A 26,303-nucleotide genomic window follows, 5' to 3' on the forward strand; every position below is an offset into this window, starting at 1 on the left:
ATAGCTGGTGGCAGTGTGGCAGCAGAAGGTAATTCTGTGTACCCTGGCAGTGGGAAACACAGACAGACAGCAGCAGCAGGAGGAATGGAGGAGTAGTGTGAGTGTGGCAGCAGGCAGGCAGCGTGACATAATAGCCCTGGTACCTAGCGGTGATACCAGGCCGTAAATAAACACAACAGGAGGTCCCAGACAGCGGTCGTGCAGCCCACATTGTGTCCAATACACAACTGGGACAACACAGTTTTCAACCCGGGCACCTCAGAAAAATTAAACCTTTTTTTTGTAATGGTTTTGTAGTTTTGGTTTTACAACCAATTACACAGATATAGCTATTTTTTGACGTAATAGCTGGTGGCAGAGTGGCAGCAGAAGGTAAATCTGTGTACCCTGGCGTTGGTAAACACAGACAGACAGCAGCAGCAGCAGGAGGAATGGAGGAGTAATTATGTGTGCAGCTATTGTTTGACGTAATAGCTGGTGGCAGACTGGCAGCAGAAGGTAATTCTGTGTACCCTGGCAGTGGGAAACACAGACAGACAGCAGCAGGAGGAATGGAGGAGTAGTGTGAGTGTGGCAGCAGGCAGGCAGCGTGACATAATAGCCCTGGTACCTAGCGGTGATACCAGGCCGTAAATGAACACAACAGGAGGTCCCAGACAGCGGTCGTGCAGCCCACATCGTGTCCAATACACAACTGGGACAACACAGTTTTCAACCCGGGCACCTCTGAAAAATTAAACCTTTTTTTTTTTAATGGTTTTTTGGTTTTGTTTGTAAAACAAATTACACAGATATATAGCTATTGTTTGACGTAATAGCTGGTGGCAGAGTGGCAGCAGAAGGTAAATCTGTGTACCCTGGCAGTGGGAAACACAGACAGACAGCAGAAGGGCAGTACACAGCAGCCTACTGTAGGTGTAAAATGTGTGGCTGCAGGCGACGTAATAGTCAAAGTGAACCAGGCTGGCTTAGTGAGCAGGAGCCAGGAGGTGGTAAAGGGTGGTAAGGCACATTAACGATGGTTCTTAGCCAGTTCATGTCCCCCTCTCGCCGACAACAGCGGCCAGGAACTCGCCTTCCACCCACGCCTGGTTCATCTTCAGAAACGTCAGTCTGTCCACAGACTTGTGAGACAGACGTGAGCATTTCTCGGTGACCACACCACCAGCTGCACTGAAGCAGCGCTCGGACAGCACGCTGGAAGGGGGGCAGGACAGCACTTCCAGGGCGTACTGCGCCAGCTCGCTCCAGATCTCCAGGCGCTTGACCCAATACTCCATGGGATCAACAGGGGCATCGCTGTCAAGCCCGCTGTAGGACCCCATGTAGTCAGCCACCATGCGGGTCAGGCGCTGGCTGTGACCGGAGGAGGATGCTGCTGTATGCACCTCCTCTCTAGTCACTGCTGCCGGAGCCTCTACAGTCCTGTAGAGCTCGTGGCTGAGAGACAGCAGGTCTGTGGGGTGCTTGCTGCTGGATGCAGGCACCTGCTGCTGCCTCTGTGCTGGCTGCTGGACAGTGGGGGTGGAAGGCTGGGGGAAGGCTTCCTCCAAGCGCTCAACAAGGGCCTGCTGCAAGCTCCTTATTTGTTGCGCTGGGTCTCCTCCTGCAGGCGGCAGGAACTGGCTCAACTTCCCCTTGAGGCGTGGGTCCAACATCATGCTGATCCAGATGTCCTCCCTCTGCTTCATCTGGATCACCCTGGGGTCCCTGCGCAGGCACGTCAGCATGTGCGCTGCCATTGGGAAGAGGCGGGCCACGTCTGCTGGCACATCGACGGCAGTGCTGCTGTCCTCATCCTCCTCTGCCTCGTCAGCCTCATCCTCTCTCCACCCCCGCACCAACTCAGCTGCACTGTGCTGCTCCCCTTCATCAGCAGCAAGGTCAGGGACCTCCACCAAGTCCTCCTCCTCCTCCCCCTCAGAGGTGGACTGTGCAGCTGCTTGCCGCTCCTGCTGGTCCAAGGCTGCCGCTCCCTGTTCCAGCAAAGCATCGAGGGCCCTGTTCAGCAGACAAACCAGGGGCACCCACTCGCAGACCATAGCATGGTCCCTGCTCACCATGTTAGTGGCCTGCAGAAAGGGAGCCAGCACTAAGCACACCTGCTGCATGTGCCTCCAGTCATCATCGGGGACGATGGACGGGATGTTGCTGGTCTTGTCCCTTCTCTGAGCGGCGGAAACAGTGGCCAGGGCAAGGTACTGGTTGACAGCGTGCTTCTGTTCAACCAGACGCTCCAACATCGCCAGGGTGGAGTTCCAGCGAGTCGGAACGTCAAGGATCAGCCGATGGCGTGGCAGCTCCAGCTCCTTTTGCACGTCTTCCAGGCTCGCACAGGCTGCAGCCGAGCGCCGGAAGTGACGCACAACGTTCCTTGCCGTTTCCAGCAGTTCGCCCATCCCCTGGTAGGTGCGCAAGAACTTCTGCACCACCAGGTTCAGCACGTGGGCAAGACAGGGGATGTGGGTCAGGTGTCCCCTGTCTATTGCGGCAACCAGATTGGCCCCATTGTCGGTCACCACCTCTCCGACTCTGAGGCCTCTGGGGGTCAGCCAAATCCTCTCCTGCTCCTGGAGTTTGGCCAACACATGGGTTGCCGTCAGCTTGGTCTTCCCAAGGCTGACCAAGTGCAGCAGCGCTTGGCAGTGGCGGGCCTTCACGCTGCTGCTGAGGTGGGGGGTTTGGCCAGGTGTGCCGGAGGATGGCAGAGGATCGGAGGAACCTGCTGCAGTTCCCCTGACCCTGCGGGGTGGCACCACCCACTGTGTTGCTGCTGCTGCTGTGCCCGCTGCTGCTCTCCCATCCTCACCCCCTTCCACCAAGCTGACCCAGTGGACAGTGAAGGACAGGTAGCGGCCTGTCCCGAAGCGGCTGCTCCAGGAGTCCATGGTGACGTGGATCCTTTCACCAACCGCGTGCTCCAGCCCTTGCTCCACATTGGCCATCACAAAGCGGTGCAGTGCAGGAATGGCCTTGCGGGCAAAGAAGTGTCTGCTGGGGAGCTGCCAGTCTGGGGCTGCGCAAGCAGGCAGCGCACGAATGTCGCTCCCCTCCTGCACGAGCGTGTACGGCAGGAGTTGGGAGCACATGGCCCGTGCCAGCAAGCCGTTCAGCTGCCGCACGCGACGGCTGCTGGGAGGCAGAGCCCTAACCACCCCCTGGAAGGACTCGCTCAAAAGGCTCTGGCGTGGCCTTTTGCTGGCACGGGAATCAGCAGACACAGCGGAGGAGGCCACTGAGGACTGGCTGCCAGAACAGGCCTCAGTGTCGGCGGCAGGAGTTGCAGAGGGGGGAGGAGCAGTGCGTTTCCGCACTCCTGCTGGTGCTGCTGGAGGAGCAGGAGGGCGGGTGGCTGCTGTTGCTGCTGCTGCTGCTGCTGAAGGCTGTGCAGTGATGGGTGTGGTGCCACTGTCAGCACCAGATGCCTTCAGCCTCTGGAACTCCTCATGCTGGTGGAAATGTTTCGCAGCAAGGTGGTTGATGAGCGAGCTGGTGCTGAACTTTAAGGGGTCTGCACCTCTGCTCAACTTCCGCTGACAGTGGTTGCAAGTGGCGTACTTGCTGTACACAGTGGGCATGGTGAAAAATCGCCAGATTGGTGACAGAAACATCCCCCTACGGCATGGAAGCGCTGCTGCCTGTCTCCCTGTGGTGGTTGGGGGGGGGGGCTTGGGTGCGGCTGGTGGTGGTACAGGCAGATGCTGCTGCTGCTGCTGCTGAGCCTGAGACACCAGCAGGCTGTGGGACCTGCCTACTGCTGCCAATGCTTGCAATGATGCGCCTCCTTGCAAGGCCCACAAGCGCATCCTCCTCCTCCTCCTCAGAGCTGCTGAGGACGACATCCCCTGGAGGTGGTGGCACCCAGTCTCTGTCTGTCACCGGGTCATCATCATCCTCCCCCTCCTGAAACATGTCCTGCTGGGATGATGACCCCCCAAACTCCTCTCCTGATGCATGGATGGGCTGCTTGACTGTCGCCACAGTCTTGCTGTCCAATCCCTCATCCCCCAAAGTGCCCATCAGCATCTCCTCCTCCAAATCGCCAACAACAGCAGACAATACCCTGATGGTGCCTGGGGTAAAAATACTGCTGAGTGACAGGTCGCCAACTTGTGACGGTGAACTGGCCTCCTCCCCAGACCCTGCTGGGCGGCTGCTGCGAACAGGGGTGGTGGTGGTGGTGGTGAGGGTGGAGGCCTCGGATGCAGAGCTGATGGCGGGCTGCTCATCCTCCGTCATGAGTTGCACCACAGTGTCTGCATGCTTTTCCTCAATGGGACGTTTCCGACCCGGCTGGAGGAAAATCGGAGCAGGTGCTACACGCTGCTGCTGCTGTATCTCTGCAGCGTGAGTTGCAGATGCTCCTGCTGGGCGGCGCCCAAGGCGTCCACGGCCAGTGGCTATGGGAGGAATGTTAGCCACTGACGCTGCTGCTGCTGCTGCGGAACTGTGCATGGTGGCGCGGCCGCGGCCTGCCACAATGCTGCTCCCTCTCCTCCTGATTCCCTTGCTGCCCTTCCCCTTGCCCAAACCGCACTGGCTGCCACGTCCAGACATCTTCGATGTTTTGGGCGTAAAGACAAAAGTTTTTTAAAAGGGCGAGTTAAAAGTGGGGTACTTTAATGGAGTGGGTTGGTGGGTGAGGTGACTGAGTGAGTGTCCCTAGTACAGTAAGTAAGTAGTAACAGTCAGGAAGTACAACTAGAAGTTACAATAATCAGTAGTAATCACAAGGAAATTTAGTGTGTGTACACTACAGACAGTGAGTGCACGCACGCGCAAACACGCGCAGGAGCTAGCCTATGAACAGTGACTGAGTGAGTGTCCCTAGTACAGTAAGTAAGTAGTAAAAGTCAGGAAGTACAACTAGCAGTTACAATAATCAGTAGTAATCACAAGGAAATTTAGTGTGTGTACACTACAGACAGTGAGTGCACGCACGCGCAAACACGCGCAGGAGCTAGCCTATGAACAGTGACTGAGTGAGTGTCCCTACTACAGTAAGTAAGTAGTAACAGTCAGGAAGTACAACTAGAAGTTACAATAATCAGTAGTAATCACAAGGAAATTTAGTGTGTGTACACTACAGACAGTAAGTGCACGCACGCGCAAACACACGCAGGAGCTAGCCTATGAACAGTGACTGAGTGAGTGTCCCTAGTACAGTAAGTAAGTAGTAAAAGTCAGGAAGTACAACTAGCAGTTACAATAATCAGTAGTAATCACAAGGAAATTTAGTGTCTGTACACTACAGACAGTGAGTGCACGCACGCGCAAACATGCGCAGGAGCTAGCCTATGAACAGTGACTGAGTGAGTGTCCCTAGTACAGTAAGTAAGTAGTAACAGTCAGGAAGTACAACTAGAAGTTACAATAATCAGTAGTAATCACAAGGAAATTTAGTGTGTGTGTACACTACAGACAGTGAGTGCACGCACGCGCAAACATGCGCAGGAGCTAGCCTATGAACAGTGACTGAGTGAGTGTCCCTAATACAGTAAGTAAGTAGTAACAGTCAGGAAGTACAACTAGAAATTACAATAATCAATCAGTAATCAGAAGGAAATAGAGTGTGTGTAGTGTGTACACACTACACAGACAGTGAGTGCACACACACACGCAGGAGCTAGCCTATGAACAGTGACTGAGTGTCCTAGTACAGTAAGAGTAAGTAGTAACAGTAAGTACAACTAATTACAATAATCAATCAGTAATCAGAACTTCAGAAGGAAATAGAGTGTGTTGTACACAGACAGTGAGTGCACACACGCAGGAGCTAGTAGCCTATGAACAGTGACTGAGTGTCCTAGACTCCTATAGTACAGTAAGAGTAAGTAGTAACAGTAAGTACAACTAATTACAATAATCAATCAGTAATCAGAAGGAAATAGAGTGTGTGTGTACACTACAGTACACAGACAGTGAGTGAGTGCACACACGCAGGAGCTAGTAGCCTATGAACAGTGACTGAGTGTCCTAGACTCCTAGTACAGTAAGAGTAAGTAGTAACAGTAAGTACAACTAATTACAATAATCAATCAGTAATCAGAAGGAAATAGAGTGTGTGTGTACAAGACAGTGAGTGCACACACGCAGGAGCTAGTAGCCTTAGCCTTAGCCTATGAACAGTGACAGTGAGTGTCCTAGTACAGTATAACTACAATACTAAATACAGAATCAATCAGTAGTAAAGGACAGCAGAAATACTGGTATAGATGAGAGAAATATACTAACAGAGGACAGGAGAGAACAGCTGCCCACACAGGCAGGCCCTGAGGCCTAAAGCTGTGTAAGCTTGCCTGCAGCAGCTGTCTCTGTCTATGTAACACAAAAGCTACTAACTAAAATACAATGTCTATCTAACTAACAACAATATAGGTGTGTATAGGAGGTGTATGTGAGCAAAAACGCTAGGTAAATGACCACAATAGAGCTCTTGCTAAGCCAAAGCACAAAGGAGCAACTCTCTCTCTATGCAAGTCTCAGGCAAGGACGGAGAAACCTAAAATGGCGGCCGCTATTTATAGGGTAGGGGCTGGCCAGGGTCCCCCTCTGTGATTGGCTGCCGTCAGAGGGCCTGGGAGCCCTCTGATTGGCTCTAAGGACATCAATCTGGGCTATGACGCTATTCGAGCTCGGTACCCGAGCTCGAATAGCGCCGTTTGCTCGAATAGCTCGAATAGTGAATGGGCTATTCGAGTGTACTCGAATACCCCATTCGAATAGCTGCAGCTATTCGGAGCTCGAATACCGAGCTCGAATAGCAGAAAAAGAGCTCGAATATTCGAGCTACTCGAATATTCGAGCTCTGTTGAGCACCACTGCCCGCCACCATGAAGGAATTGTAATCTGGATGTAGTTGTCCACAGGCCACAGATATAGTCTCCTCTGCCCTCCCTTTTGCACTGGCAGCATGGGAAATCACCTCGCTCAGCAATGTTTTGTGTCACTCCCCCATCCCTGGCATCAAATGGCGTAACATCAGGAACTAGCTGCGTACATGCTGATTTAAATTGCACAAGGTACACATGAGCTCCAGATTAATTATAAATGGGTTTCATTTGTGGAATTCACCCAGGTAAAGTGCTGAGCTTTTTCAGTACTTTTTGTGCTCAAACCTTTCCACTTGAGCAACTCCCTTTTTTGGTTGTGGGCTGTCCTGGGCTGCGGGCAGCTCGACCGTGATTGCGTTCGATTGATCGATTGCAAATATAAACCAGCTACAAACGGTGCGAATATTGCGGTTGCATTCGAGAAAATGAGATAAAATCCAACCTGTCCGATCCTATTGAGTTCGATAATCTGATCTCATGCGACCAAAAAATCGACTGGGAACATACAATGTTGCTTTTTTGGCACCTTCGATTGTGTCAAATTCGATCAGATTTATTGATCGCATTTACAATCGAAGGTTGCTATTGCATGGTGTAGAGAGGGCTTAAAGTGGACCCAAATCAAACATTTTTTTAATTAAAAATATTTAGTTGCACCACTCTCACACATACAAAGAAAAATAAACACTCCTTCAAGCCTATGAGCATTTCAGTGCATGCTTTTCACCCTTCTCTTTTCATAACTAGGGTTATACAGGTGGCAGCCATTAGCAATTCCTCCATTGCCAGACACCACCTACTCCAGCATTTTGCCGGATTCTGTCCCGGCAATATGAAAGGAAGGGATGGGTTCCTCCAATAAATGTAAAATATTTTAGATTTGTCATCATGCAGCTGAAAAAAGGCTGCGTTTTATTATTATAATTTAGAAAATAGATTTAATTTCTGAAATCTTGTATTTTTACGGTAATTTGGGTCCACTTTAACTTAGATTAATCGAACCCTAATCTGGATTCAGCATAGACAGGTTTGTAGTAATCTGTGATATTTGTAAATGGGAGTGCTGCTCTGCTCCACTGTAATTGTTTTGTTTTGTTGCATGTGTTTGTGCTGTCTATATCACCAGTGCCACCTTTCGTTGTTAAAAAAAATCAATAAAATTTGACTTAAAACAAAGATATGCATATTCATATGAAGTTTGTAAGAAGATTTTGAGAAGAGTGCTTTCCAAATTTGTGAATTTGGTACTGAACACATTATTATGTATGCATAGAACACTGAAACTGTCCATCCTCTACTGACCTATTCATTGTGGTTCCATCTATTGTTATGTTATTGAAGAATCTCCAACTTTGGTCAGCTCCTTCCATTTGCCTTTTGTTCATATTGTGGAATGTTAATGAAGTTATCACCTTGCTGGTCGGGGGTTAATTTACATAAAGAGGTCTTGGAACTGTCTTTTAACAATATCGTAAACACACCTTTTGTTCTTAACAATACATTTTTTTTAACCAATGGAAAACAACCTTATGCTAGTAAATGGAGAAGATGAGAATAAAAGATGGGTCAGGCCTAAGTCAGACAGCAGAATAGCAGAGACTTCACAGGAATAAGGAGCCCCTATACTGCATCCTACCAGGTAACTATGACCATTCTGATTTACTCAGTTGTAATATTAGTCTAAACACATTGTAGTTAGGATTGTATTGTATTATTTTTCCTTCTTTAGTTTGTATTTTAAAGATAAATTATGTTAATAAATGTGATATTTCATAAGCCAGTAAGAGTAACTCTTATGACTGGGTGGCACATGTGTAGGTTTTATATTGTACAAAAGTGTACCTGTTAGAAGAAGAGCACTAAGGCTTGTGTTATGCCTGGGCTATACTGGAGAGATTTTTGGGGGGCATATGATTGAAATATTTAAATTCTTGTTAACAGTTGCTCTTTGTGTCAATTTTGTTTGTTGATTTTAAAATAAAGTGTAAATAATGTTATTGTACATAAAGAATTCTGAATAAATCCTACAGGCAAAAATAATTTGATTAACAAACTAGGGATGATAAAAGGGATTTATAGTTTATCAGAGTTTAAGAATCAGTCACAATGCGGTATGTAGATCAGTTATAAGGTAACATTAATGTATTCATTTCCTGCATTAATATCAAGTTCAGTGCTACCCTGATTATCTCTACGTAGACAATGTAATAATGTAATATTTTAAAATAGTGGTAAAACATATTTTGAAATGCAGTGGCCAAATAAGTACTAAAGTCTGAGGTTTGCAAATGAGTGGCCAGAGGGTACATTAATCAGAGTCATCTCAGGGTAAGTGGTATGAGGAATAGTGGCACAAGGCAGTAACAAAGCACCGCCTGGGAAGGACCTACACAAAGATGCCAACAAGCCTGCTTTTTTTATGGCACATGGTTCTGGCAGCTGGAGAGTGCACTGTGCATCTAAATAAAAGAGGCATGTGTTTATTTTCAAACTATTATTACTGTTGTTATGAATATTGCTAATAATATTATAATACCAGCCTAGCATCAGTAATATGCATGTTATTATTATCATTGCTTAATTATCTTTAACACTCCTAATGTTAAATTGAGCTTAGCCTCCTAACACTAACAAATCTTACCCCCTCTAACCTATCTAATAACACTAACTCGCCTATATCAAGCCACACTAACCCTCCTATAACTAACCCTCACCTGAACTTGTTACCCTATCTCCTAGCACTAACCCTGCTTTACTAAGCACCACACTAGCCTCTATAGATGAGCTTTTCAGCTTCATCATAGCCAATAACATTACTCCGGTATACATATAGCCGATAGTGGTACTTGGCTGTATCAGCACTGTCTCTAATCCGCAATCCTCAATGCTGACTGCCCAACCCCACCACTTGCTATGCCAATAGTTGGAGTTCAGCTATATAATAGTTAAACCTCAATATCAAATTTAATTACTCAGTGCACCAAAGCTGCACATTTACATTGTGTTCTATAACAGCACCTGATTTTAAAAACAAACTGTACATGCAAATTAACTGCTTTGGTGCACTTCTTTTCAGGGAGTGCTTCTGATCATAAAGATATTCCTGAGAAAACCCCAGAAGGACGCAGACGAATCTAAAACCTGTCGGTGAGAGGTTCAGAGCTGTCAGCTTCTAATTCCCAGTGTAAGTGAAATCTACACAGGAAAAATAAATTTACAGTGCATTTTACTCCTGGACAAATGTACTCCTATATGTGTAAATGCAAACATAATTTTCAATTGTCATTTTAAATTAATGTACAAAAGCCAAAAAATCATTGATGTGTGGTGAATCCAGCAATATGTAATATGTTGGAACCTTCCTAATAATGATAAAGTTAGTATTTTGTTTTATCCTGAGAGGAATTCTAAATGTGTTTTATATATCTGTTCTATTGTTGTTGATTAATTACATGTTAGTCTAAATTGTTCCTCCAATGCACAAATCTTATTAGTTTTTTTTTAGTTTTTTGTTTGTTTTTTATTGCATGAAAACAAACCTATTATGCTACAAGATTGTACCTGTTCGCATATTGTGGCCATGAAAACTTTCCTTTTATGTTAAAGGATACCTGATCTGAGCCAGCAGAGAAAAACAGATGTTATAAGTGTGTGTAGGTAGGGGTGCAGATGCTTTATGCACATCCCAGGTGCCAGTGTCACCCTCCATTGTGCAGTAAAAGGCTCTATTTGGTAACCCTAGTCAGAATGTTCAGCATCCTTACAACTGGATATATTACGCTGTGTGCGCATGCACAGTATGTCAGATCAGCAGCCTTGTGACTGTGCTCCCTGCTTGTCTCCTTCTATGGGTGTATTCACACATGCGGGGAGCAAATTCAGAAGGCTGCCAACCTAACATAATGCACATGCACAGCGTAGTATGTCCACATCAATGGGCACTGACCACAGTTAAGGAACATTATTCCAATTGCATTTTGTAGAGATGACAATTTTTCTGTGTAATTCTTGTATATGATGATCTAATAAGCCGCATTATGGATTATCATGTGCTAGTTTCAAGTATCTTAAAAGGGATTGTCATCTGAAGTATAGGTTTCTAATAGACTAGGGATGATCGGAAATGCCGATTACCGCTATCGATTTACTCCTTCCATGTGTTTCCACATTCTGATGCGGATTTTCCACCAAAAATAAATTTTCACGTTCTCTGATTAACTTATTCATAGTAAGTCTTCTAAAGTTCTGATTGGCCTAAAATTACCAAAAATCGGTAAGCGGAGTTCTGCGAAAAAAACGCATTATCTGATTGGCTAATTCATTCAGACTTTCTGAGTCTACTGATTGGCTTAAAATTACCCAATATCGGTAATGCGGATTTTCCACCAACATTTTTGCCTAAAATCCGCATTCACTGATTGGTTTATTCATTCTGAGTCTTCTGATTCTTCGGCTTAAAATTACTGCATATCGTTAAGCGCAATTTCCACATAAATTTTCACAATTCCGCAAGTACCTGTGTTTCGCATTAGTATTTCCAAGTTCCACATTCCAATGTGGAAATACAGATTTCCAATCTGAAATGCGGCAATTGCATTTCTGTGGAATCTGAATGAGCAAACCTTTAATAGACCATTTTTTGTTTGATACGCTGACAGAGCTTTTGACAATACAGCAACAATAACATATAATATAATCAATTGCAGGAGCAAAAAGTATTTCCAGCAGCCCATGATGAGTCACAGAGGAGACAAGATGCATCACTGCTCAGAGTGTGAGAAAAGCTTCTATCTTCCATCAGAGCTTATTAGACACCAGAGGAGACACACTGGGGAGAGGCCATTTTTCTGCCCCAAATGTCAAAAATGTTTCAGTCAGAAGGGAAGCCTCATGATTCATCAGAGGATTCATACTGGAGAGAAGCCTTTTTCCTGCTCAGAATGTGACAAATCTTTTACTAACAAGTCACACCTTATAAGGCATCAGAGGATTCATACTGGAGGGAAGAATTTTTCCTGCTCTGAATGTCAGAAATGTTTTGCCACAAAATACAGCCTCATAGAACACCAGAGGATTCACACAGGAGAGAAGCTGTTTCCTTGCTCAGAATGTGAAGAACTTTTTACTTCAAAAGCAAGCCTCAAATACCACCAGGTGATTCATACTGGAGTGAAGCTGTTTTCTTGCTCTGAATGTGATAAGTCCTTCAGCACTCAACAAGCATTTAGTATCCATCTCCGCATTCACACTGGAGAGAAACCATATAAATGTAGAGAATGTGATAAAAGGTTCTCACAGGATTCAACTCTTACTCGGCATCAGAGAACTCACACAGGAGAAAAGCCCTTTAGCTGCTCAGAATGTGACAAGATCTTCTCAGTACAGTCAAATCTGAGAAGACATCAGAAGATACATGAGCGAGTGGCTGTCAGCCTGTAAACTGTGTTTTAATAAACATGTTGCTGTAGCATCATAAGATAATGATCATTGATAAGTAGAACAGATTTATTAATTAACATGTGATTTGGGGGTTGATGCATGAAGCTGCAGTAATATTTCTGTACACAGACAGTGCACAGCAATATTACCGTTACTGCCGGCAGCGAGTTACCATAAGTTCCATTATTAGTATGATCCATGGTACTCGTGGAAAACGATCATTGCTACATTAAAGTGAACCTAAAGTCACTTTAGGTTCACTTTAACGTGACTTTAGGTTCACTTTAACAACATTACTAATGCTTGTTATTGTAGCAACGCCAGCAGTATTTAAGCACCACAGGTTGTGCTAATAGCAAAACTCGCAGTAACTTGATTCCAGTAGTAATGCTAATATTGCCCCGCACTGTCTGCATACAGCAATATAACTGCAGCTTCATGCACCTCTAAGAAGCTTAATCCACCATCAGAGATCACAGAACAGGCAGAAAGTATGTTGTTTTTGGTGACATATTAAAGAGACTCTGAAGCGAGAATAAATCTCGCTTCAGAGCTCATAAATAGCAGGGGCACGTGTGCCCCTGCTAAACCGCCGCTATAGCAAGGCTTAACGGGGGTCCCTTCACCCCCAAACCCCCCACTGCGACACTTGGTCGCAGACGGAGGCAGGGCTAACGGCCGCAGCCCGGCCTCCAGTCGCGTCTATCAGCGGCGCATCGCCGCCTCTCCCCCGCCCCTTTCAGTGAAGGAAGACTGAGAGGGGCGGGGGAGAGGCGGAGATACGCGCTGACAGACGCGCATGGGGCAGGGCTGCGGCGGTTAGCCCTGCCCCAACCAGGAAGCGCTCCCCGGCTGTATCGAGGGGGTGAAGGGACCCCCGTTAAGCCGCACTATAGCGGCGGTTTAGCAGGGGCACACGTGCCCCTGCTATTTATGAGGTCTGAAGCGAGATTTATTCTCGCTTCAGACTCTCTTTAAGACAATCACAAATTAAATTAACTGTGATCAGTAGAGTTGGGCCGAACCTCCGATTTTAGGTTCGCGAACCTGGTTCGCGAACTTCCGTGGAAGGTTCGGTTCGCGTTAAAGTTCGCGAACCGCAATAGACTTCAATGGGGATGCGAACTTTGAAAAAAAAAATAATTATGCTGGCCACAAAAGTGATGGAAAAGATGTTTCAAGGGGTCTAACACCTGGAGGGGGGCATGGCGGAGTGGGATACATGCCAAAAGTCCCGGGGAAAAATCTGGATTTGACGCAAAGCAGCGTTTTAAGGGCAGAAATCACATTGAATGCTAAATGACAGGCCTAAAGTGCTTTCAAACATCTTGCATGTGTATACATCAATCAGGTAGTGTAATTAAGGTACTGCTTCACACTGACACACCAAACTCACCGTGTAACGCACCGCAAACAGCTGTTTGTGTAGTGACGGCCGTGCTGGACTGGTGCGCACCATGGCGAGAGTGCAGGTTTTGGTGGCTTTACAGCCCATATGGTCGCCTGGCTGATGTAGCTGAATGACAGAACAGTGACTGTCCAGCTGATCAAATTTAGTCTGACCACAATGAGGCAACGACCTTATTATCGTGGGTGTGCCCCCCGAGACACTCATCTAGGCGCCGGTCATTGCTTCATTGTGATACGCAAGCCCCTTCACCACGGCAAGGTAATGATCACGAAGGGGAATGGGCGCATGTACATGCCTTTTCTTTTGTTGTTGCAGCTGCCCGCAGTGCCGCCAGAAAAATTAGGCAGTCATGTACACGCACCAGAAAAATTATTACAGCGGCCGCTGCTAGCAGCGGCCTAAAAAATTCAGCAATCCGCCTGGAGTCCCGGACCCTGTTGGTGGTGGCGGAGAAGGTAGTCAAGCGGCCTGCAGGCAGGCATGCTGTGTGGAGGGACTGGGAGCGACTTAGTCCTCTTGGGGCAGGCCAGGCAGCCAGTCACACGGCGTGCAGGCAGAGATGCTGTGTGTGCGGGGACTGACTTAGTCTTGGGGCGGGCAGCAGCCCTCCGGGATCCATGCCTCATTCATTTTGATAAAGGTGAGGTACTTAACACTTTTGTGACTTAGGCGACTTCTCTTCTCTGTGACAATGCCTCCAGCTGCGCTGAAGGTCCTTTCTGACAGGACGCTTGCGGCAGGGCAGGAGAGAAGTTGGATGGCAAATTGGGACAGCTCTGGCCACAGGTCAAGCCTGCGCACCCAGTAGTTCAAGGGTTCCTCATCGCTGTTCACAGCAGTGTCTACATCCACACTTAAGGCCAGGTAGTCGGCTACCTGCCGTTCCAGGCGTTGGTGGAGGGTGGATCCGGAAGGGCTACGGCGAGGCGTTGGACTAAAGAATGTCCGCATGTCCGACATCACTATGAGATCGCTGGAGCGTCCTGTCTTTGACTGCGTGGACACGGGAGGAGGATTAGTGGCAGTGGTACCTTGCTGGCGTTGTGCCGTCACATCACCCTTAAAGGCATTGTAAAGCATAGTTGACAGCTGGTTCTACATGTGCTGCATCCTTTCCACCTTCCGGTGAGTTGGTAACAGGTCCGCCACTTTGTGCCTGTACCGAGGGTCTAGTAGTGTGGCCACCCAGTACAGGTCATTCCCCTTGAGGTTTTTTATACGGGGGTCCCTCAACAGGCAGGACAGCATAAAAGACGACATCTGCACAAAGTCGGATCCAGTACCCTCCATCTCCTCTTGCTCTTCCTCAGTGACGTCAGGTAAGTCAACCTCCTCCCCCCAGCCGCGAACAATACCACGGGAAGGTTGAGCAGCACAAGCCCCTTGCGATGCCTGCTGAGGTTGTTCTCCTGCCGCTGTCCCCTCCTCCTCCTCCTCCTCCTTCTCCCCCAAAGAAACACCTTGCTCATCATCCTCTGAGTCTGACTCGTCTTCTGCACACGACTTCTCTTCTTCCTCCTCCTCCCCCCTCTGTGCTGCCGCAGGTGTTGAGGAAACAGCTGGGTCTGATGAAAATTGGTCCCATGACTGTTCCTGCTGTAACGGTTCCTGGTCACGCTCATTCACAGCTTCATCCGCCACTCTACGCACAGCACGCTCCAAGAAGTAAGCGTAGGGAATTAAGTTGCTGATGGTGCCCTCACTGCGGCTCACCAGGTTGGTCACCTCCTCAAACGGCCGCATGAGCCTGCATGCATTTTCCATCAGTGTCCAGTTGTCGGGCCAGAACATCCCCATCTTCCCAGACTGTTTCATTCTACTGTAGTTGTAGAGGTAGTGGGTCACGGCTTTCTTCTGTTCTAGCAGGCGGGAGAACATGAGCAGGGTCGAGTTCCAGCGAGTCGGGCTATCGCAAATGAGGCGTCTCACCGGCATGTTGTTTTTGCGCTGAATTTCCGCAAAGCGTGCCATGGCTGTGTAAGACCGCCTCAAATGCCCACAGAACTTCCTGGCCTGCTTCAGGACATTCGCTAAGCCAGGGTACTTTGCCACAAATCTTTGAACCACTAGATTCATGACATGTGCCATGCAGGGTATGTGTGTCAGCTTCCCCATATGCAAAGCGGCAAGCAGATTGCTGCCGTTGTCGCACACCACGTTGCCTATCTCCAGGTGGTGCGGGGTCAGCCACTCATCCACCTGTTTCTTAAGAGCAGCCAGGAGAGCTGCTCCAGTGTGACTCTCCGCTTTGAGACAAGACATGTCTAAGATGGCGTGACACCGTCTTACCTGGCATGCAGCATAGGCCCTGCGGAGCTGGGGCTGTGTAGCTGGAGAGGAGAACTGCCACTCAGCCAAGGAGGAGGAGGACAGCGAAGAGCATGTAGCAGGAGGAGAGGCGGTGGCAGGAGGCCTGCCTGCAAGCCGTGGAGGTGTCACAATTTGGTCCGCTGCGCCCTGCTTGCCATCGTTCACCACCAGGTTCACCCAATGGGCTGTGTAGGTAATGTAGCGGCCCTGCCCGTGCTTGGCAGACCAGGCATCCGTGGTCAGGTGTACCCTTGACCCAACGCTCTTTGCAAGAGATGACACCACTTGCCTCTCAACTTCACGGTGCAGTTGGGGTATGGCCTTTCTCGAAAAATAAGTGCGGCCTGGCATCTTCCACTGCGGTGTTCCGATGGCCACAAATTTACGGAAGGCCTCAGAGTCCACCAGCCGGTATGGTAACAGCTGCCGAGCTAACAGTTCCTCCACGCCAGCTGTCAGACGCCGGGCAAGGGGGTGACTGGCCGAAATTGGCTTCTTCCGCTCAAACATTTCCTTCACGGACACCTGACTGCTGCTGTGGGCAGAGGAGCAGGAACCGCTCAAGGGCAGAGGCGGAGTGGAGGAGGGTGCCTTTGAAGGTGGAAGGGAGAAAGCGGCAGAAGCAGATAATGCACCTGATGGAGGAGGAAGAGGAGAAGGAGGGTGGCTTTGCTTTTGTGTGCTGCTGCTGCTTTTGCTCAGGTGGCCATCCCATTGCTGTTTGTGCCTTTTCTCCAGGTGCCTTCGTAAGGCACTTGTCCCTACGTGAGTGTTGGCCTTTCCACGGCTCAATTTTTGTTGGCAGAGTGAACAGATGGCTTTGGTCCGATCTGAGGCACACACATTAAAAAATTTCCACACCGCTGAGCCACCCTGGGATGTGGGCACTATGGGGACCTCAGCAGCTGATGCTGAAGGGCAAGTTGGCTGGCTGTACATAGGTGGCGATACATGGTGCCGGACTCTGCCACCAGCTGTTTCTGACGAAGAGCTACCCCAGCTTCTTTCAGCAACTTCTCTCCTCCTACTACTCTCTGACTCCCCCTCTGAACTGTCCCCCTCTTCATCTCCTCTATTGGGAACATACAGAGGATCCCTATCATCGTCATCATCGTAATCATCCTGCCCAGCTTCGCTTGACTCAGAAAAATCCAAACATGCACCATCAGTAGGTCCTTCATCCTCCTTACACGTTACATCCATAGTGTTGCCGCGTAACGCAGACATATGAGCTGGTGAAAATTCATCTGGCTGTAACAACAATGGCTGTGCATCAGTGATTTCAACACTAAATAATTCTTGCGAAGTGTCAAATGCAGCGGAAGTGGTGCTAGTAGTAGCGCTGGTGGCTGAGCAAGATGAGGTGTTCTGTGTCGCTAAATACTCAACCACGTCCTGACAATCTTGGGAGGTGATGGGACGTGCCTTCTTCCGAGCACTGTACTGTGGGCCAGGTCCACACGAAATTACATTTACACGACCTCGCGCAGACCTGCCGGGTGGCCTTCCTCTGGCTCTGGCACTACCTCTTCCTCTACCTGTTTTGTCCATATCGGGTATGCACGGAGTGGTATATCACACTGCGTGCACTCACGTAGGTAGGTGGGTTCACTTAACTGCACAGGTATGCGCACTGATGCGGTGGGTTCACTGAACAGAACAGGTATGCAGTGGCGGGTTCACTGAACAGGTATGCAGTGGCGGGTTCACTGAACAGAACAGGTATGCAGTGGCGGGTTCACTAAACAGAACAGGTATACAGTGGCGGGTTCACTAAACAGAACAGGTATACAGTGGCGGGTTCACAGAACAGGTATGCAGTGGCAGGTTCACTGAACACAACAGGTATGCAGTGGCGGGTTAACTGAACAGGTATACAGTGGCGGGTCCACTGAACACAACAGGTATGCAGTGGCGGGTTCACTGAACAGGTATACAGTGGCGGGTCCACTGAACAGAACAGGTATGCAGTGGCGGGTTCACTAAACAGAACAGGTATACAGTGGCGGGTTCACAGAACAGGTATGCAGTGGCAGGTTCACTGAACACAACAGGTATGCAGTGGCGGGTTCACTGAACAGGTATACAGTGGCGGGTCCACTGAACAGAACAGGTATGCAGTGGCGGGTTCACTAAACAGAACAGGTATACAGTGGCGGGTTCACTAAACAGAACAGGTATACAGTGGCGGGTTCACAGAACAGGTATGCAGTGGCAGGTTCACTGAACACAACAGGTATGCAGTGGCGGGTTCACTGAACAGGTATACAGTGGCGGGTCCACTGAACACAACAGGTATGCAGTGGCGGGTTCACTGAACAGGTATACAGTGGCGGGTCCACTGAACAGAACAGGTATGCAGTGGCGGGTTCACTAAACAGAACAGGTATACAGTGGCGGGTTCACTAAACAGAACAGGTATACAGTGGCGGGTTCACAGAACAGGTATGCAGTGGCAGGTTCACTGAACACAGCAGGTATGCAGTGGCGGGTTCACTGAACAGGTATACAGTGGTGGGTCCACTGAACAGAACAGGTATGCAGTGGCGGGTTCACTAAACAGAACAGGTATACAGTGGTGGGTTCACTAAACAGAACAGGTATACAGTGGCGGGTTCACAGAACAGGTATGCAGTGGCAGGTTCACTGAACACAACAGGTATGCAGTGGCGGGTTAACTGAACAGGTATACAGTGGCGGGTCCACTGAACACAACAGGTATGCAGTGGCGGGTTCACTGAACAGGTATACAGTGGCGGGTCCACTGAACAGAACAGGTATGCAGTGGCGGGTTCACTAAACAGAACAGGTATACAGTGGCGGGTTCACAGAACAGGTATGCAGTGGCAGGTTCACTGAACACAACAGGTATGCAGTGGCGGGTTCACTGAACAGGTATACAGTGGCGGGTCCACTGAACAGAACAGGTATGCAGTGGCGGGTTCACTAAACAGAACAGGTATACAGTGGCGGGTTCACTAAACAGAACAGGTATACAGTGGCGGGTTCACAGAACAGGTATGCAGTGGCAGGTTCACTGAACACAACAGGTATGCAGTGGCGGGTTCACTGAACAGGTATACAGTGGCGGGTCCACTGAACAGAACAGGTATGCAGTGGCGGGTTCACTAAACAGAACAGGTATACAGTGGCGGGTTCACTAAACAGAACAGGTATACAGTGGCGGGTTCACAGAACAGGTATGCAGTGGCAGGTCCACTGAACAGAACAGGTATGCAGTGGCGGGTTCACTAAACAGAACAGGTATACAGTGGCGGGTTCACTGAACAGAACAGGTATGCAGTGGCGGGTTCACTGAACAGGTATACAGTGGCGGGTCCACTGAACAGAACAGGTATGCAGTGGCGGGTTCACTAAACAGAACAGGTATACAGTGGCGGGTTCACATAGCAGGTATGCAGTGGCAGGTTCACTGAACACAACAGGTATGCAGTGGCGGGTTCACTGAACAGGTATACAGTGGCGGGTCCACTGAACAGAACAGGTATGCAGTGGCGGGTTCACTAAACAGAACAGGTATACAGTGGCGGGTTCACTAAACAGAACAGGTATACAGTGGCGGGTTCAAAGAACAGGTATGCAGTGGCAGGTTCAATGAACACAACAGGTATGCAGTGGCGGGTTCACTGAACAGAACAGGTATGCAGTGGCGGGTTCACTGAACAGGTATACAGTGGCGGGTCCACTGAACAGAACAGGTATGCAGTGGCGGGTTCAATGAACACAACAGGTATGCAGTGGCGGGTTCACTGAACAGAACAGGTATGCAGTGGCGGGTTCACTGAACAGGTATACAGTGGCGGGTCCACTGAACAGAACAGGTATGCAGTGGCGGGTTCACTGAACAGGTATACAGTGGCGGGTCCACTGAACAGAACAGGTATGCAGTGGCGGGTTCACTAAACAGAACAGGTATACAGTGACGGGTCCACTGAACAGAACAGGTATGCAGTGGTGGGTTCACTGAACAGGTATACAGTGGCGGGTCCACTGAACAGAACAGGTATGCAGTGGCGGGTTCACTAAACAGAACAGGTATACAGTGGCGGGTTCACTAAACAGAACAGGTATACAGTGGCGGGTTCACAGAACAGGTATGCAGTGGCAGGTTCACTGAACACAACAGGTATGCAGTGGCGGGTTCACTGAACAGGTATACAGTGGCGGGTCCACTGAACAGAACAGGTATGCAGTGGCGGGTTCACTGAACAGGTATGCAGTGGTGGGTTCACAGAACAGGTATGCAGTGGTGGGTTCACAGCACAGGTATGCAGTGGTGGGTTCAATGAACAGGTATACAGTGGCGGGTCCACTGAACAGAACAGGTATGCAGTGGCAGGTTCACTGAACAGGTATGCAGTGGTGGGTTCACAGCACAGGTATGCAGTGGTGGGTTCACAGAACAGGTATGCAGTGGCGGGTTCACAGCACAGGTATGCAGTGGTGGGTTCAATGAACAGGTATACAGTGGCGGGTCCACTGAACAGAACAGGTATGCAGTGGCAGGTTCACTGAACAGGTATGCAGTGGTGGGTTCACAGCACAGGTATGCAGTGGTGGGTTCACAGAACAGGTATGCAGTGGTGGGTTCACAGCACAGGTATGCAGTGGTGGGTTCAATGAACAGGTATACAGTGGCGGGTCCACTGAACAGAACAGGTATGCAGTGGCAGGTTCACTGAACAGGTATGCAGTGGTGGGTTCACAGCACAGGTATGCAGTGGTGGGTTCACTGAACAGGTATGCAGTGGTGGGTTCACAGCACAGGTATGCAGTGGTGGGTTCACAGCACAGGTATGCAGTGGTGGGTTCACAGCACAGGTATGCAGTGGTGGGTTCACAGCACAGGTATGCAGTGGTGGGTTCACAGAACAGGTATGCAGCCAGACAGGAACAAGTTAAGCCTAACTAATCTTTCCCTGAGAGACAGTCTGCAGCAGCTCGCCCTACTCTCACTAACGCAGGCACACGAGTGACCGTAATGGCCGCCGCTGCCTGCCTTATATAAGGGGGGGTGGGGCTCCAGGGGCTAGTGTAGCCTAATTGGCTACACTGGGCCTGCTGACTGTGATGTAGAGGGTCAAAGTTGACCCTCCATGTGCATTATGGGGCGAACCGAACTTCCGCAAAGGTTCGCCTGCGGGACGCGAACGCGAACCACTGAAGTTCGCATGGAACCGTTCGCAGGCGAACCGTTCGGCCCAACTCTAGTGATCAGCTGGTACATGGAAACCTGGCCATTTTTTAAAATATAAATTTACATTATGTGCACAAAGGGCTATAATAATAGGATTCCCATTTAATCAGTGTGTCATGTACTGTTAGGTTTATGATCTGTAACGTGCCCTAAAAAATCTATCTTTGACTTTGATGGGGAGTGATTCTACATTTTTTTTATTTCTGTATTTGTATGAATTTGTGTTTGGCATTGGGATTAGATAAATTATGTCAACTGGGAGTTGAAAAACATTTTGAGGCCCTCATTAACTTACGGTGGTGGGATAGTTAGGGTTTTTTTACATGTTTTGATCTGATGTGTATTTTATCTGCTCATTGATGGAGGTGGTTATGTGATTTAAGTTTGTTTTAATAAAAACTGTAATTTTTTAAACATTTTTCTATGCTGAAAATATTGTTTGAATTGTTATTCTATAAGATGTGTCTGCAGTTTGATAAACCACAGCATTCTCTATTGAACAAAAAAACACCATATCAGAGATCACAGAACACTGGGCACCTGAGGAAGGGAGAGTAGCTCAAATCATTGTGCTGGTCTTTTTCTATGTTCTACATGCTGAATTTTTGGGATAGACCTGGTATCCTGCTTTTTCAGTGGTGTATTTGGGTGTGGTGGTAACTAGGAATGAGTGAGAACACCTCTCTGGCAGTTTCTAATTTTTTTTCATGAACTTTGGCTGGTTTTGTGATTTTTCTGCAAGACAGTTTTGAATTCAACTCAAGGGGCAAACATTAGAGGTCAAATTCATACCAGAATCGCCAAAATTGCTAAATATGTTAAAGGATACCAAAGCCGAAAAGCATAGGAGAAACAGGGAGCAAGGATGTAGCGGGAGCTGTCCTGATGGCCAACGCTTCCCCCATTATCTTCTGTCTCCCTTCTTTCTTACCTAAAGACCCCCAGCAGCCTCTTCCGGGTCGCCAGGAGTCACTAGAGTGATGACCATCAGAACAGCTCCCCCTACATGCCTGCTCTCCCCATATTTTCTATACTTTTCAGCTGTGCTATCGTTAAAGGTAAACAGTGGTAACAAGGGAAGATTTAACATCCCCTTAAAGAGGAGCTGTCAGCCATACTATCTCAGCAAAAATATATATCAGTAGATAAATACTTGCTCTATTTACATAACATATGTTTTGCACTGTCCACATTTTGATTTTAGTGATTTTCTATAGTGAAAAAAAAAGGAAATCATTCTTAGGATTGTCCGTTTTGACTGTGTCCATCTTGAAGCCAATTCTGATGTAATTTCCTCCCTTACTCTTCTCTGCCTGATTGTGTATGCATTGTCCGGTCTCCTCCCAGTCTTCAGGGACTCCCACCCAGCTCTGCAATAGAAAGTGCATTGTCTCAGCATGAGAAATATTGGTCAATCAGAGAGGAACAGAGGTGTGGGAGGGGAAAAAAGGAGGGAAAGAGGCTTCAGCCAATCACTGCATTAGTTAAGTCTGAGAGGAAAGTAAAAATAGACAACCCAGCATGCCCTGCAACTTCCTTTGTGTGGCAATGTACCAAATAAAAGTTGGGTAAATTGGGGAAGTAATAGTGATTGTGAACTTTTGGATTGCCTGGTTAGCACCCTTATTACTTGTTTACTAGATAAATATAAAGAATTGATTTTTGATTTTATGCCTGACAGTTACATATTAACCTTCTGGGGACCGGCAGCCTATTCCCCCTTAAGGACCAGTGTATTTTACATGCGGGGGAGAAGGGCATGTTGGGGGGGGGTCAGGCAGATGGATTCCCAGTATAGATAGCTAGGCATTGCTGTCCCCAGTATGTCCAGGTGTCCCCAATATAGCCAGCAGCCATTACTCACCTCCTTGGGTCCTGAAATGATCAGCAATAATTAATTAATTATTATGTTCCGGGTCCCAGCTTGATGATGTCATCAAGCCAAGACCCAACTTTAGAGTCAGAGTGTGCAGGGATGCCGGCCAGAGCAGAGGGGTGCGGCGATTGCCGGGGGAACATCAGGAAGGTGAGTGGATCCTCTTATTCCTCTCCTACCATCGCTGTTCTGATTGGGATCATTACAGCGATCATAGTGATCACCTGATCAGGAGCCAATCGCCATGGCTCCTGATCACTGAAGGGAGATGTCAGCTGTCATGTGAAAGCGTAATTTCCTTCTCAGGTGCGCGCGATCATGGCGGGAGCAGAATGAGCAGGCAGTGAAAATCCTATGCTACATCAGAGTTAAACAGCCACAAGTGCGGCATAGGATTTACTACAGGTAGTCCCCAGAAGGTTAAAGACCTTATGGATAATTTCCCTGAAAATTGGATTTAAAGTGACTATATTTTTTTTACATGCAGTGAAATGACAGAATTTGTAGATGGTTTACAGGGAGCAATTAATCTGTTTATGGGGCGTACGTACAAAAAGGGTGCCCGGACAAAAAGGGCGCGGGGTGTAAACTCTAAATAATAATTAATCATTAATAGGGTTTATAAAAATAGTGTGCTATATTTCGTTTACAAATAATGTTTAACAAAATTATAAATCATTAAATAATGTTTATGAAATCGGAAATTGTGAAAACGTTAATCTTCCCTATTTCAAAAGTTAAACTTATAATTACGTTTATAAAAAAAACAATAATATATGTTTAATTGTTATAATTGTATATTGTTGTGAATAACCTTCATCTATGGTTTGTTCTTATAATAAAATCTGAAAATATTGTTTATAAAGATGATATAAATATAACTACGTTCGTAATAAGTGTTGTAAAACATTAGTAATTATTACTAAAATTTTACTAAAACTATACCTAAGCCTACTCTTACACAGAACTAGTGTTGGGCGAACAGTGTTCGCCACTGTTCGGGTTCTGCAGAACATCACCCTGTTCGGGTGATGTTCGAGTTCGGCCGAACACCTCATGGTGTTCGGCCTTTTAAGTTCGGGTTCGCCCCGAACTTCTGTATGCCCCCGAACAGGGCCGAACAGGGCCCCTGTTCGGGCGAACAGGGCCCTGTTCGGCCGAACAGGCCGCAATACGGCCCCCCTATGGGGTCGCAGGCATAAGGGGGGAGCATGCCCCGATCGCGGGGGGGGGGTCGGAAATTCCCCCCACCCCCTCCGCTAGCGCTCCCCCCTCTGCCCGCTTCCCCATTCAAAAGTTTCAAGAAGTACCTGTATAGCGGATGGCCTGGCAGTGGGCGGCACTGTGGAGTGAGGAGGAGGAGGAGTCCGGAGAGTGACGAGTTGAGGGAGGCCGGGCAGCGGGCGTGAGGTCAGAGAAAGGGCGGAAGTTCCGCCCTTTCGCTGACCTCACGCCCGCTGCCCGGCCTCCCTCAACTCGTCACTCTCCGGACTCCTCCTCCTCCTCACTCCACAGTGCCGCCCACTGCCAGGCCATCCGCTATACAGGTACTTCTTGAAACTTTTGAATGGGGAAGCGGGCAGAGGGGGGAGCGCTAGCGGAGGGGGTGGGGGGAATTTCCGACCCCCCCCCGCGATCGGGGCATGCTCCCCCCTTATGCCTGCGACCCCATAGGGCCCCCAAAATAGGGATGTTCGGGAAGTTCGGGGTTCGGCCCGAACATGCCGAACATCTCGGCCATGTTCGGCGAACTTTCCCGAACCCGAACATCCAGGTGTTCGCCCATCACTACACAGAACCCTCCCTGTACCTATCCCTAACCCCTAGACCCCCCTGTTGGTGCCTAAACCTAAGACCCCCCTGTTGGTGCCTAAACCTAAGACCCCCCTGTTGTTGCCTAAGTAACCCTCCCTGTACCTACCCCTAACCCCTAGACCCCCCTGTTGGTGCCTAAACCTAAGACCCCCCTGTTGGTGCCTAAACATAAAGGGGGTCCCCTTTATTATGTGGATAATAATGTTTTACTAATTGTGGATGCAAAAAATATTTTGCAATTTACGTTACGTACTGATCGCTTTATTTTGTGAATAATAATGTTTTACAAACAGTAAGGGATAAAACTTTAAATAATGTTTTAATTATTTAAATAAGATAAATATGTTTAGTATTTTCATAAACGTTATTCGGCACGGGTGCATTTTATAAACGTAAATCACCACAAGTTCAGTTATAAATCATTAAACATCTCCGGGCGCCGTTTGTAAACTTTATTTAGCTCCGGGCGCCGTTTGTAAACTTTATTTAGCTCCGGCGCCCTTTTTTCCTGCTCGGCGCCCATTAAACGCTATTTATTATGGGAGTGAATGGCGGCGCCCTTTTTGTCCACTAGCGGCCTGCGCCCTTTTTTCCCAGCTCCGTTTATGGGATGTGGGACTGCGAGCAAAATGCAGCACACAGATGACAGCACATGCAGGATTGTACAACCTACATGATGCAGATGGTGTACATGAAACATGACATGTTTTTGAAGCAGTAACATACTCTTACCCACTTCCAAAAGAGTTAAGTGAATAAAAACACAACAAAGAAAAAAGTCCTCTAATATTCTTAATTAACCATAAATACTTACATGTACCTTTAAAACAATTTTTTACCACACCAATATCCTCGGAAATGATCCCACGCCAATATCGTATAATGAATTTGATTGAAGCACACCCACCACCACTCACTGCAGCTCCTCGCCGCAGCTCTAGCTATACTTAGTAGGGATCCTCCTGATCCCCATTGGTTTGTTAATAGACCAATGAGGAGCCTTGGAGCCAATTCACAGATGCTTTTTGCTCTAGCTCTATCTATACTTTAGTATAGTTTAGTATAGCTAGAGCTCCGTCCTCACTGTCCTCCATGACTCCTGCGCTCTGGCACCTATGAGGGCATTGTTATTAACCACTAAAATCGACGGCCAGTGACTTTAATGTAAAAAATGCAAAAGTGATTTTTTTTTTTTTACAAAAAAATTGCATCAAATGAAAATGGTAAACAGCCCAAATATGCCAGGAACTGTCTGCCAAAGAACGGTTCGGGCCATCTCTACTGCAGGGCATAGCAGTGAGATAATTGCACATTCTGGCAAGTGGATGCAATATGCATTTGCTGCACCATTTTAATTAGCTAATAGACATTTTGGCAACCACCATAAAAGTCAGGTCTTTT

The 26,303-nt window shown here is 48.0% G+C and overlaps 1 protein-coding gene across 1 annotated transcript in view; it reads left to right on the forward strand.

Annotated features, from left to right (window-relative positions):
* Positions 1-26,303, forward strand: part of LOC137560743 (zinc finger protein 850-like) — a 159,759-nt gene that overhangs the window by 114,922 nt on the left and 18,534 nt on the right. Inside the window, exon 5 of the mRNA XM_068271894.1 lies at positions 11,659-12,268. Within this exon, the coding sequence (XP_068127995.1) occupies positions 11,659-12,268 (610 nt within the window). The remainder of the gene's footprint in view (positions 1-11,658; positions 12,269-26,303) is intronic.

The sequence above is a fragment of the Hyperolius riggenbachi genome, chromosome 3, assembly GCF_040937935.1.
Source record: "Hyperolius riggenbachi isolate aHypRig1 chromosome 3, aHypRig1.pri, whole genome shotgun sequence".
Taxonomy (NCBI): Eukaryota; Metazoa; Chordata; class Amphibia; order Anura; family Hyperoliidae; genus Hyperolius; species Hyperolius riggenbachi.